The sequence below is a fragment of the Eretmochelys imbricata genome, chromosome 8 (assembly GCF_965152235.1).
Source record: "Eretmochelys imbricata isolate rEreImb1 chromosome 8, rEreImb1.hap1, whole genome shotgun sequence".
Lineage (NCBI taxonomy): Eukaryota > Metazoa > Chordata > Testudines > Cheloniidae > Eretmochelys > Eretmochelys imbricata.
In genome coordinates, this window is record NC_135579.1 from 29,220,459 (window position 1) to 29,234,271 (window position 13,813).

Sequence of the window (13,813 nt, forward strand, 5' to 3'; positions counted from 1 at the left end):
TCCCCAGGTTTTCATACATAGGCTAGAAATCCCTTTAGCCTGGGTCCAGCATGTACCCAGTTCAGCCTTTTGTTCCTTAGGTGTTTCTAGGAGTTTTCTTGTATGGGGAGTAAAGAACAACAGATGATGTCACTCCCTGCCTTATATAGCTTTAGCATATGGTTGGACCCCTTTGTCCCAAACTCAGTTTGTGGAAAAACACTGGTATCCAAGATGTAGTTCCGTGTCATGTGGCCTGGTCACATGCCCTTGAATACCTTGCTGAGTCATGGTAGCCATTACTTACAGGCTGTCTGGAGCCTTCTCAAGAAGGTCACCCAATGGGAGATAAGCTTCTCCTAAGGCCAGTTGTTCTTCCTAATGGCCCATTACCTTGAATAGGCCCTTCACAGCCAGCTGTCTAGACTGGAAGCATTTTGCCTAGTGGGTATCACCCAGGTGTGACTACATGTGAAATACAGATACATAGTCAATATTCATAACTTCAGATACAAAAATGATACATGCATACAAATAGAATAATTATATTTAGCACATCATAACTTTTCCAATGACACCTCACATGACCAGTCTTGTACAAAATTCATTCTAATTATGCCATAATCATATCATAATAATATCAATATGAAGAATATGGAGTGCAATGTCACAGAGTCATTGGCTCCAAGTGGTTCCTGCATGTAGAAGGATAGTACCGATTGGCTACTCCTTTCTTTTGGCTAGCTCCATTCTTTTCAAAGCCCAGTGGCAGTCTTGGAAAGCAGTGATGAGAGAGAATCTGTAAATTAATGTACAGACTGAATTTTCATAGATGGTCTTTATCAGGCACACACAAGAGTTGCATGCTGTGGGGAAAGTCTGTTTCATGCACCAAGAAGGAGTATGTTGAGATCACAATTTTGGGGACTGTGACCTTTGTTAGTGGGGGAATGAGTGCCCAGACCATTAGGGAGGGAGGTACTAGAATGTCTCAGTAAAAATTGGGTCTTCTGTATTATCTGCATGTTGGTTAATAAAATGATATTCTGTTTTGCCTTCTCTGAATCTGTGTGTATTAATGGATTATAAAATGCTGTAATATGTTTAAAGTACTATAAACAGCCTTCTAGAAAAATCTGAGGGTTCTAAAAGTCCATGATTACAAGATGCTGTAGGATTTAATCCACAAACTCTGCTGACTATCCTGGGCCCAGTTCTTCTGCACTTACTTATGGTATCATTGGAACTCCTTGCAGAACATGGTACTATTTGGTGGAAGGGCTTGTTTACATGCAGACTTTCATAGACTTTACTGCTTTAACAATACCAGTAGAAATTGTACTTGTAACCAAAGTAGTTTTAGTAAAAAACCTGTGTGTAGACTAGGCCTAAGTGCTTTAGAATAAGGTCCTCTGCTATTAAACATGCATAATTCATGCAAAAGTCAGAGCTCTTATCTATCTGGATTTCAGTAAGGCATTTGATACAGTTCCACATGGGACATTATTAGTTAAATTGAAGATGGGAATTAATATGAGAAGTGAAAGGTAGAAAAGGGACTGGTTAAAGGAGAGACTACAATGGGTCATACTGAAAGATGAACTGTCAGGCTAGAGGGAGGTTGTGACGGGTTGGATCACAGAAACTCCCTTGGGGATGCCAACTGATGTCCCAAGACTACTTCTGCCCCTGCTTTCCCTGCCAGCTTGGGACTCCAGCACCCTGTCTTGTTGAGCCAGACCCGCCAGTCTGCTCCAACACAGACCCAGGGTCTGAACTATGTGCCCCAAAGCTGCAGACTTAATTGAAAGCAGCTTAAGAAGTGTTCCCGTCTTTAACACTCAGATGCCCAACTCCCAATGGGGTCCAAACCCAAAATCTGTTTTCCCTGTATAAAGGGTAAACTCATAAATTGTTTGCCCTCTATGACACTGAGAGAGAGAGATATGCACAGTTGTTTGCCACCCCTCCCACCCCCAGGTATTAATACATACTCTGGTTAATTAATAAGTAAAAAGTGATTTTAATAAATACAGAAAGTAGGACTTAAGTGGTTCCAGTTAATAGCAGACAGAACAAAATGAATTACCAAGCAAAATAAAATAGAACACACAAGTCTAGATCTAATACCATAAGAAAACTGAATACAGATAAAAACTTCATCCTCAGAGGAATCCCAGTAAGCTTCCTTTTACAGACTAATCTCCTTCTAGTCTGGGTCCAGCAATTACTCACACACCCTGTAGTTACTGTCCTTTGTTCCAGTTTCTTTCAGGTATCCTTGGGGGTGGAGAGACTATCTCTTTAGCCAGCTGAAGACAAAATGGAGGGGTCTTCCACGGGCTTAAATAGACTTTCTCTTGTGGGTGGAGACCCCCTCCTCTCTCCTATGCAAAGTCCAGCTCCAAGATGGAGTTTTGGAGTCACATGGGCAAGTCACATGTCCATGCATGACTCAGTTTTTACAGGCAGCAGCCATTGTTTACATGCTACCTTGAACGTCCTCAGGTAGACTTCTTATGTGGATTGGAGCCTTCCAAGATCCATTGTGCATTAAGTGCTTCTTGATTGTGCACTTAACTTGCAAATTCCTTTCTAAAGAAGCTGACCTTATTAAGAAAAGGAGTACTTGTGCCTACAGAAAGAAGGATTCTAGGTGGACTCCTCCTGAAGGTCGAAACAGCAGACTGGACTTCTACATAGAGTGCTTCCGCCGACGTGCACGGGCTGAAATTGTGGAAAAGCAGCATCACTTGCCCCATAACCTCAGCCATGCGGAACGCAATGCCATCCACAGCCTCAGAAACAACTCTGACATCATAATCAAAAAGGCTGACAAAGGAGGTGCTGTTGTCATCATGAATAGGTCGGAATATGAACAAGAGGCTGCTCGGCAGCTCTCCAACACGAGTTTCTACAAGCCATTACCCTATGATCCCACTGAGAGTTACCAAAAGCAACTACAGCATTTGCTCAAGAAACTTCCTGAAAAAGCACAAGATCAAATCCACACAGACACACCCCTGGAACCCCGACCTGGGATATTCTATCTACTACCCAAGATCCATAAACCTGGAACTCCTGGGCGCCCCATCATTTCAGGCATTGGCACCCTGACAGCAGGATTGTCTGGCTATGTAGACTCCCTCCTCAGGCCCTACGCTCCCAGCGCTCCCAGCTACCTTCGAGACACCACTGACTTCCTGAGGAAACTTCAATCCATCGGTGATCTTCCTGATAACACCATCCTGGCCACTATGGATGTAGAAGCCCTCTACACCAACATTCCACACAAAGATGGACTACAAGCCGTCAGGAACACTATCCCCGATAATGTCATGGCTAACCTGGTGGCTGAACTTTGTGACTTTGTCCTTACCCATAACTATTTCACATTTGGGGACAATGTATACCTTCAGATCAGCGGCACTGCTATGGGTACCCGCATGGCCCCACAATATGCCAACATTTTTATGGCTGATTTAGAACAACGCTTCCTCAGCTCTCATCCCCTAAAGCCCGTACTCTACTTGCGCTATATTGATGACATCTTCATCATCTGGACCCATGGAAAAGAAGCCCTTGAGGAATTCCACCATGATTTCAACAATTTCCATCCCACCATCAACCTCAGCCTGGTCCAGTCCACACAAGAGATCCACTTCCTGGACACTACAGTGCTAATAAACAATGGTCACATAAACACCACCCTATACCGTAAACCTACTGACCGCTATTCCTACCTGCATGCCTCCAGCTTTCACCCTGACCACACCACACGATCCATCGTCTACAGCCAAGCTCTGCGATACAACCGCATTTGCTCCAACCCCTCAGACAGAGACAAACACCTACAAGATCTCTGTCAAGCTTTCTTACAACTACAGTACCCACCTGCGGAAGTAAAGAAACAGATTGATAGAGCCAGAAGAGTTCCCAGAAGTTACCTACTACAGGACAGGCCTAACAAAGAAAATAACAGAACGCCACTAGCCGTCACCTTCAGCCCCCAACTAAAACCCCTCCAACGCATTATTAAGGATCTACAACCTATCCTAAAGGATGACCCAACACTCTCACAAATCTTGGGAGACAGGCCAGTCCTTGCCTACAGACAGCCCCGCAACCTGAAGCAAATACTCACCAACAACCACATACCACACAACAGAACCACTAACCCAGGAACTTATCCTTGCAACAAAGCCCGTTGCCAATTGTGCCCACATATCTATTCAGGGGACACCATCACAGGGCCTAATAACATCAGCCACACTATCAGAGGCTCGTTCACCTGCACATCCACCAATGTGATTTATGCCATCATGTGCCAGCAATGCCCCTCTGCCATGTACATTGGTCAAACTGGACAGTCTCTACGTAAAAGAATAAATGGACACAAATCAGATGTCAAGAATTATAACATTCATAAACCAGTCGGAGAACACTTCAATCTCTCTGGTCACGCAATCACAGACATGAAGGTCGCTATCTTAAAACAAAAAAACTTCAAATCCAGACTCCAGCGAGAAACTGCTGAATTGGAATTCATTTGCAAATTGGATACTATTAATTTAGGCTTAAATAGAGACTGGGAGTGGCTAAGTCATTATGCAAGGTAGCCTATTTCCTCTTGTTTTTTCCTACCCCACCCTCCCCCCAGATGTTCTGGTTTAACTTGGATTTAAACTTGGAGAGTGGTCAGTTTGGACGAGCTATTACCAGCAGGAGAGTGAGTCTGTGTGTGTATGGGGGTGGTTTTTGGAGGGGGGTGAGGGAGTGAGAGAACCTGGATTTGTGCAGGAAATGGCCTAACTTCATTATCATGCACATTGTGTAAAGAGTTGTCACTTTGGATGGGCTATCACCAGCAGGAGAGTGAATTTGTGTGGGGGGGTGGAGGGTGAGAAAACCTGGATTTGTGCTGGAAATGGCCTAACCTGACGATTACTTTAGATAAGCTATTACCAGCAGGACAGTGGGGTGGGAGGAGGTATTGTTTCATATTCTCTGTGTATATATAAAGTCTGCTGCAGTTTCCACGGTATACACCTGATGAAGTGAGCTGTAGCTCACGAAAGCTCATGCTCAAATAAATTGGTTAGTCTCTAAGGTGCCACAAGTACTCCTTTTCTTTTTGCGAATACAGACTAACACGGCTGTTACTCTGAAACCTGACCTTATTAAGGTTATTTAAAATCAGACAAGTATTCAGCCAATATTCATAACTTCGAATACAATAATGACACTTGCATACAAATAGGACGAATAGATTCAGTAGGTCATAACCTTTACAGAGATATGTTACATGGCATATGTAGCATAAAACATACTCCAGTTATGTCATATATACATTCACAAGCATATTTCCATAAAGCCTTATGGGGGGGCACCATCCCAGAGGTTACTAGTAGCGTTCCTCAGGGAATGGTCTTGGGACTGATCTTATTTAACGTTTTTATATTGACCTTGGCACAAAAAGTGGGAGTGTGCTAATAACATTTGCGGATAAGACCAAGTTGGGAGGTATTGCCAATGCAGATGAGGACCAGAATATAATACAAGAAGATCTTGACGACCTCGTAAACTTGAGTAATAGAAATAGGATGAAATGTAATAGTGCACAGTGCAAGGCCATGCATGTAGGGACTAACAAGAATTTTTGCTATAAGCTGGGGATGCATTAGTTGGAAGTGACAGAGGAGGAGAAAGACCTGGATGTATTGGTTAATCACAGGATGACAATGAGCCACCAGTGTGATGTGGCCATGCAAAAGGCTAGTGCAATCTTAGGATGCATCAGGCAAGGTATTTCCGGTACAGATAGGGAAGAATTAGTAACATTATACAAGGCACTGGGGAGACTTCATCTGGAATACTGTGTGCAGTTCTGGTCTCCCATGTTAAAGAATGATGAATTAAAACTGGAACAAGTGCAGAGAAGGGCTACTAGGATGATCCGAGGAATGGAAAACCTACCCTTATGAGCTTGACTTGTTTAGCCTAACCAAACGAAAGCTGAGGGGAGATATGATTGCTCTTTATAAGTACATCAGAGGGATGAATACCAGGGAAGGAGAGGAGTTATTTAAGTTAAGTGCCAATGTGAGCACAAGAACAAATGGATATAAACTGGCTATCAACAAGTTTAGGCTTGAAATTGGACAAAGGTTTCTAACCAACTAAACCTAACTGGCTTCAAGACTGAGGTTGATAAGGTTATGGAGGGGATACTATGATGAGACTACCTACAATGGCATGTAGCTGATCTGCGACTGCTAGCAGCAAATATCTCCAATGGCTGGTGAAGGGACACTAACTGAAGAGGGCTCTGAGAAATCTTTCCAAAATGTCTGATCAGAGGATCTTGCCCACATGCTCAGGGTCTAACTGATCATCATATTTGAAGTTGGGAGGGAATTTTTCCCTGGATCAGATTGGCTCAAGATTTTTCATCTTCCTCTGCAGCATGGGGCATGGGTCACTTGTAGGTTTAAACTAATGTAAATGGTGGATTTTCTGTAGCTTGAAGTCTTTACATCATGATTTGAGGACTTCAGTAACTCAGCCAGAGGTTATGAGTCTATTACAGGAGTGGGTGAGTGAGGTCTTGCAATGTGCAGGAGATCTAACTAGATGATTATGATGGTCCCTTCTGACGTTAAAGTCTATGAGTCTGTGTGTAACCCCTAACAGAAGTGGCAACTTGTTTTAGTTTTCCCGCTTAACCTTGCAGTTGCAGATCTCTATTATAAGCATAAGCAGCGTGCTAGTCACTTTGGTTTTCAAATATCTAGTGAAACTAAATAAGCTTACACTAGAATACAAGTTGCTCTGTCACTTGGCATTTGTCTTTGAAATGCACAAATAAATGGGTCTTGTGATTCAAGCTTGGGAATGATATAATCTCCTTTGAGAGAAATCAGTAAAAAGATTGGCTATTAAACTGGTAGAAAAAGGCAACCTCACATTCTTCTTTGAACTTGGTCACAGCTTCTGTCATACTTTGGCTGACTAGAAAACCAAACCAGAGGATAGTGAAAGATGACAGACAACTTGACTGATGTTTATGTAGTTTCAATATTCATCTTATAACAATTGTGCTTTCAGAAAACATTGGGTATAAAAGAAACATAAAGCACTAACTAAAACTTTTCAACAAGTATTCACTTCGGTTTTAGATCACTAGAATGGAAATCCCAGGCATCAAAAGGAAATGACTTGGGAATATTAATTATGCAGGATTCCCAGTTGGCCATAGCAGAAAATGTCTTTTTTCCCCAGATTATTAAAACTGCATTTTATTTGACAGTTCTGAAAGCATCTACCATCAAGGAGTGGGTTAAATGGCAGTGATGAAAAGGATGCTGATGAAAACTGGAAACACTAAAGATTATTGCACAAAACAATTTTTTCTCTTTCTGAAAGTTGCCTTTCTGTTCAAAATGCATTCCTTTTCTCTCTGGAGAGTCTAAAAATAAAACTCAGTGCTTCAAAAAGAATGGAATTTATAGATAAGGTGGGGGAAGCTTCAGGAATGACTAAATAGCCCTAAGTAGAGGTAATAGCAAAGTGAGCTGCTTTCTGACACATTTCACAAAAAATGGGATTGTTCTTTATTTGATTATGATAATCCCTTTGATGATAGACTTCTAATTGTTAGCTAAACTTTCAACTTTTTTTCTTTATCTTAACTAGTTTTTCAGGTTAGTCCAGAGGGAGAGCATCTGGAGGCATACTGCTTTCACCCTCTTTCATAAGAAAGGCATGCATCTCATCCCTCTTATACTTCAGCTTCATAATCTTGTAAATGCCACATTAAACACACACACACATTGTGCCATTGACTTATATTATTACTTCTGCAAGAAGTTCACCCAGGTGCTCAGGGCTCCCTCTACACCACACAGATTTTGCAGGGGTCCCTGAGGCAGACAGGATTGATGTGCAGGGGGGCTTTTCCATCTGCTGTGCAAGGGTTTCATTCTGGCTCTGAATTAGGTTGGCATGCAGGGGGCTTTTGGGGTTGAGCTGCTGAGGGTACTGCTAGATGCTCATTGAAGCTGATCCGCTGGCCTCAAACCCCAGACAGAGGGGTTGCCCAGGGGTCAGCAGCCACAGTTCCAGCCAATAGGCTAGAATAGACATTGCAGAAGGGCTGCATTGTATTCACAATGAATGGGCATATTAGAGGTGGAAAACTCCTGCTAAATCTTATTCCAGCTTCTATGGTTTATGGCCCCAAATAGTTGATCTCACCAGAATGCCTTTATTTCTCTCCTTTAACATACAAATGAAATAACCTTTTTAATGTGACATGAGCTTGTTGGTTTAGGGAAGAATCAATTGGTATCTTCTATATTGTACATAAGGTTTCACTCTCTTCATCACTCAATTAGGTCGAGAAAACGGAACACAAGTGTGAGCTGAAAGCGGATAAAATGATGAGAGCAGCTGCCAAGGATGTACACAGGCTGCGAGGACAGAGTCGTAAGGAGCCCCTGGAGGTACAATCATTCAGGTAGGAATGTCTCTAAAGAGGAGAAAGTTATTGCTGCAAAATTTTCTTTTGCATAACTTCACTTCACCATGAATTTAAGTGTCCTTTACAAAAGACTGTTACTGTGCTGCCTGAGTTAGAGAGATTTGCATTTTCTTATCCAAGACTAAAATCCTGCGCTCATTTAAATCCACAGAATTCATGTTGATTTCAATGAGAACAGGCCTGGATCCCAATATTTTCTTTATCAGGCAGTAGTACAATGCTGCTTAATTTGTCTATCCCTTTGTTTAAGAAATGAATCACCTATGGCTGTCTTATTGTAACACACTTATGAGACCTAAAATGGTATGATAGTAGCAAAGTGATGCTTTTTTGTAACAAGTAGTTTTGTTAGTTTTACTGTAACCACTTACAATGCCTGTCTCTGAAATGTAAGTAAGAGGTGTGTTGTGTGTGTGGTGAAGCATGGGGCTTTTCTTTTTGTGTATTAGTTGCCTGGGCAGTCTTTCTTCTCTTAGGATGTCCAAATCTCTGGTGGATTCTTTATTGTATTAACAACTGATGGTGGTCTTCTTTTTAGAGAGAAGATGGCATTTTTCACACGACCGAGGATAGACATTCCAACCCTCTCTGCAGACGATGTTTAATCACCATAAAGTATTTGTTTTCCTTGACCATTCCATAAATACAGTTTGGTTTTGCTGAAGTTATTTATGTGGTATTATGAAGGTACCAAGTCATTTGTACATTAGAGCTTTTGTCGGTTTTTTAATGTCTAAAGACTTTTTTAGTTTTGTTCTATCATTAGAAAAACCAGCATTAAAGTGACAAGATTGTATAGTTTGTATATTTAGGAATGTATTTTTGGGAAAGAATTTTAAATAAGAACAAATGCAGCCTGAAGTGCTGTTCTTAAATAATATTCTATTTAGACTTATTTTGTACAGCTCTACCTTTTAGAGGTTTTACTGCAATAAAATAAATCTGAAGGAACCTCACTGCTATGTTCTATGGCTATAACACATCAAACTCTTCCTAGTTAATATTGTGTTCAATATAGAGAATGCAGGGAACCATTTTTTTATTCTGAAGTGCTGTGAATGAATACTCTGAGCTGTGAAGTGTTTGCATTTCCTGCTAGGTCATAAAAATGGGTGTAGAGTTGAAATACTTGCACTTTTTTGAGATTTGTACTTTCAGCTCATGTTTATAATGGATCTGTTTGTTTAACAAGTTCCAAAAGCCCATTGAAACCACTGCTATAGGAGGAGGGCTGCATGGAACACGAGTCAATTTTAGGGTTTTTTTTTAATAAAGTGAGCTTTCTGGATGAACTTACCTTTTTTCTTTTTTTTTTCTTTTTTTAATACTATTCCCATCAAGTGGGGCACAGCTAACTCATTCCTTTTCTAATCCACGAACCTGGGATAGCTATTCTATCATTTTTAAACTCTATTTTCAGAGTATTTTTTAGCAAGTAACTCAGTGGGACTTAGGCTCCACAGTCATTCAGGTGCTTTTAAAGATTTTTGTCCTTACATATAAAGAGAAGACCCTACAGTTGCTTAGGAATATTTTATTACTTATTTTTCTACAGTTTAAAATAATAATAACAATGCAGAAAAAGCAACTAATATATGTAGACAAATATACAAAGCAAACGTGTGAAAGCACCAGTGTTTAACCACCCCGTCTTTTCTAGCACATCCCAAATTGATTTGCATGATATACTTGACAGCTTTGTCACTAATTCATCTCTGCAGACAGTTTAGTCTTTAATGCATGTGTGACTCTGAGCCCAGCTTTTAGGTGTGGGTGTTCAATCCACATACGGGTGTTTCTAAGAACTGAACTGCTCAGTTTATTTTATGCCCAAGTGCCAATTGGACCATTCAAATGGCAAGTTTGGATCCATTTTATCAAGAGATTGTGCTTTCCATAGTATTAGAAATACTATTTATTTTTCTTGCACTCCCGTAGATTGAACTCCCCCTCACAAAATTTAATTGTATGCATTCCTTTGGATCATTAATCAGTTTGGGGCTTTTGGTGGCTGAACACGTGCTCCACAGAATAGAGCACTGGCAGTTTTATATGATACAAAAAATACTTAAGTGAGTAAACTTACACCCTCTGTTCTACAAAAATGGACTGTTCTAAGTAAATAAGACTCTCTACAGATTGAGGGCACTACATGCTAATATATATGAAGGGCCACAGTTAACCCCTGTGTGAGAAGGTGTAACTCTGCAGAAGTCATAGAGCTGCACCCCGGTGCTGAATTTGACCCAGTATTGTACTACAAAGAATCCAATTCAAATTTTTAGCCATACAAGTTGCACTGTTTTGTAGGAGTGGGAAAACCCCCCCTCATCATTTTAGGGCCTGATCAAAGTCCCGTTAAATTCAATGGAGTCTTTCCATTAATTTTAATGGGAGCTATATCAGGCCCTCTGCCAGGTCAATACAATGCATTTCACTTCTCAGATTTGTTGTTGGCTGTTTGTAAAAGATTATTTTATGTCAAATAATGGATTTCCAGTCAGTAAAAATAAACTATGAAACTTGGTGTATTGCTGCTAAAATCAAAAAGCTCTTAAAATCTTACAATTTTGTAGTAAATTACCTAGTATTGAGTACTTGAATGATGCTGCTTTAAAAAATATCTACTATATTGCCGTACTCTACAGAATTATGAAAAGGAGATGTGACTACTTTGTCCAGAATTACTGTAATTGATAGCTAAGTTTTCATCAAACTACTAGCCGCTTTGTTATATAATATTTGGGTAATTTAACTTTGAAAATGCTGATTTGAATGGTTTTTATTGTGCTAATTCTTTATTTTCTCAAACACTTCTAACCTTTCCAAACCACCTTTATAGTTATGACTCTACTATGGTCGGGTGGAATTGGGGAGAGAATGCAATTAAGTCCAGAATAAAGACTAAATTACATTAGTCTCTGTCCATTAAAGCTGACAAATACTTTTAAAATGCAGGTCTGTGGATGTATATACTATTTTTCTATGTATGAAACATTTTAATAGGCAACAACTATACATTTTTATCCTATGTATACTGTAATGGTTTTGTCAGAATTAATGGTAATTAAAAAATATTACAAAATTACATAGTTGGTCTACACACTTGTATGTTTGGTGTGGGAATAGGGGATGTTTCAGAACTAACTTTAAGTTACAGTCATGGCAGAGTCAGCCATGGAGGCAGCGTCACTAGTCACTGGGCAGAGTCGGCCAGGGTGGCATGAGGCCAAAGGAGCAAGGGAAAAGGATGGGAAACAGGCTGGGATGGTGGTGTGAACACCATCTTCAGTGACATTATTGGCCCGCTGGGAGGATTTGAGGACTGGTACTGGCCCTAAGGTTAACTGAATTTGAGACCCCAGTTTATACCTTTGGAGCAGAGACCCCTGCCATGAGCAGTGAGGTGGAAGAAGAGGAGGAGAGGGAAGATGCAGCAGGGGGTTCAAGCTCAGACCTGTTCAAGACTCCATCACAGTCTAGCGCAGTGGTCTCCAAACTTTTTATTGTCATGGCTCCCCCTTACCGATAATGTAATCTGTCCGTGTTCCCCCCAAACTTCCAGGAACTGAGATTGGGGCTGGAGCTGTTGCTGGGGTCGTAGCCTGGAGCGGAGCTATGGCCAGGAGCCAGGCCTCGGCTGGGGCTGCAGCAAAGTTAGGTAGTGCTCCCTCCTTGTCCACCATGGCAGCTGGCCCCGACCCTGCCACATCCCCATGAACATTCCTCTGTGGCCCCCTGGGAGGGAATGTCCTACAGTTTGGGGACCACTGATCTAGCCAGTCCCACCAGACAAGCACAGATGAGCCCAAAGAAGGGAAAGGGACCTTGGATAAATGTGTACATACATTTTTCCTTGCAGGGTTTAAATTAAAAGATAACACCTAGCCCATCCCCTAGTTAACAAACACAGGTATTGACTTCTCATTGTTTTACTTGTATGAGAAGAGGTGTAAGTACAACACGTAGAAGTAGAGTTGGCATCTGTTTTTCATTCTGCTGTTGGGTTAGGCTGGGGGAGCGTGAGGGAGAGCTATGTAGAGCATCGTATTTATGCATATAGGGATGTCTCTTGTATTCTCAATGAAGTTTCAGAGAGATACTCTACAATCCTCTCCCAAAGGTTTCTAGGGATGGTTCCCTTATTTCTTCCTTTGTGGTATGACACTATCCCATGCCATTCCATGGTAAGACTGGCTAACACAAATGTAGTTAACAGGTTAGTGGTATATGGGCTTGGGTGGCTTCCTGGTGCCAACAGCAGCTATGTTCTCTATATCTTTGTTACTCTCAGCACTGAGATGTCAGCTAAAACCACCACTACCTGTAGCAGCATAGTAACAATATTCAGTGCCATTGCCCTATACTCTTACCCATGGTATGGGGACCAAAATTGTATTGTTTCGTGCAACCAAAAATCCATCACACCCCTTGCCATTACCATGGCTAGGCCCGGAGAGTGGTGCTGTGCAGAGGCACTTCAATGCTGAAGCATCAATAAGAATGTCTTATTAAAGCAATTGTGGGAATAAGGGAAATAACACTACAAACTGTATGTGGACTATTGCTGGTACTGAGCAAGGCTGCTCATTTAACTTGGAACTCTGGGAAATTCTTGTAATGGCATGGCAGTAATCATTAATCTCCAGCTGCAGCCTCGCAATGACATAAATTCCCCTCTACTCTGTAAATTCTTCCTCCTTGACTCTGCTGTAGCAGCTCACCTGACTCACCCACCAACCCACCCAGTTTATCTCCCCTATACCATATCAGTTCATGCACATACATGGAAGCACTGCACATTCAGCTGAATGAGTCACTGTTGCTCCAAGGAAGGAGGGTGGTGACCGGCACTGCATTCACAGCTCCTGGAGGACCAGCCTGAACTCAACGTGATAAGGCCTGTGAAAAAACATCTTTTACTGGACCAGGTTCTGTTGGTGAGAAAGAGAAACTCTGCAGCTACATCGAGCTCTTCTTCAGCCCCCAGGAAGAGCTCTGTGTAGCTAAAAAGTGTCTCTCTCTCACCAACAGAAGTTGGTCCAATAAAAGATATTTCCTCGCCCGCCATGCCTCTAAAATCCTGGGACTCACTTACTCTGGGCCTTTTTAAGAGTCAAACCCCACCCCATGGAAAACAGGGAGAGCCTCTATTTCCAGACAGCTCCACACTCGGCAGGCACCCAGGCACTCCTTAGTAAAGAGGGGCAGGCTCTGGCGGAAGGACACTAACTCCTACTCTCCGCCTGCGAGGACGGTTCAGTGCTCACCGCGCAGTTGGCTAAGCGCTCA

At 41.8% G+C, this 13,813-nt stretch overlaps 1 protein-coding gene across 1 annotated transcript in view; it reads left to right on the plus strand.

Annotated features, from left to right (window-relative positions):
* WWC1 (WW and C2 domain containing 1) overlaps nucleotides 1-9,126 on the plus strand; it is a 139,906-nt gene extending 130,780 nt beyond the window's left edge. Inside the window, exons 22-23 of the mRNA XM_077825047.1 lie at nucleotides 8,376-8,497; nucleotides 9,060-9,126. Coding sequence (XP_077681173.1) covers nucleotides 8,376-8,497; nucleotides 9,060-9,126 — 189 coding nt within the window. The remainder of the gene's footprint in view (nucleotides 1-8,375; nucleotides 8,498-9,059) is intronic.
* Nucleotides 9,127-13,813: the final 4,687 nt, after the last annotated feature.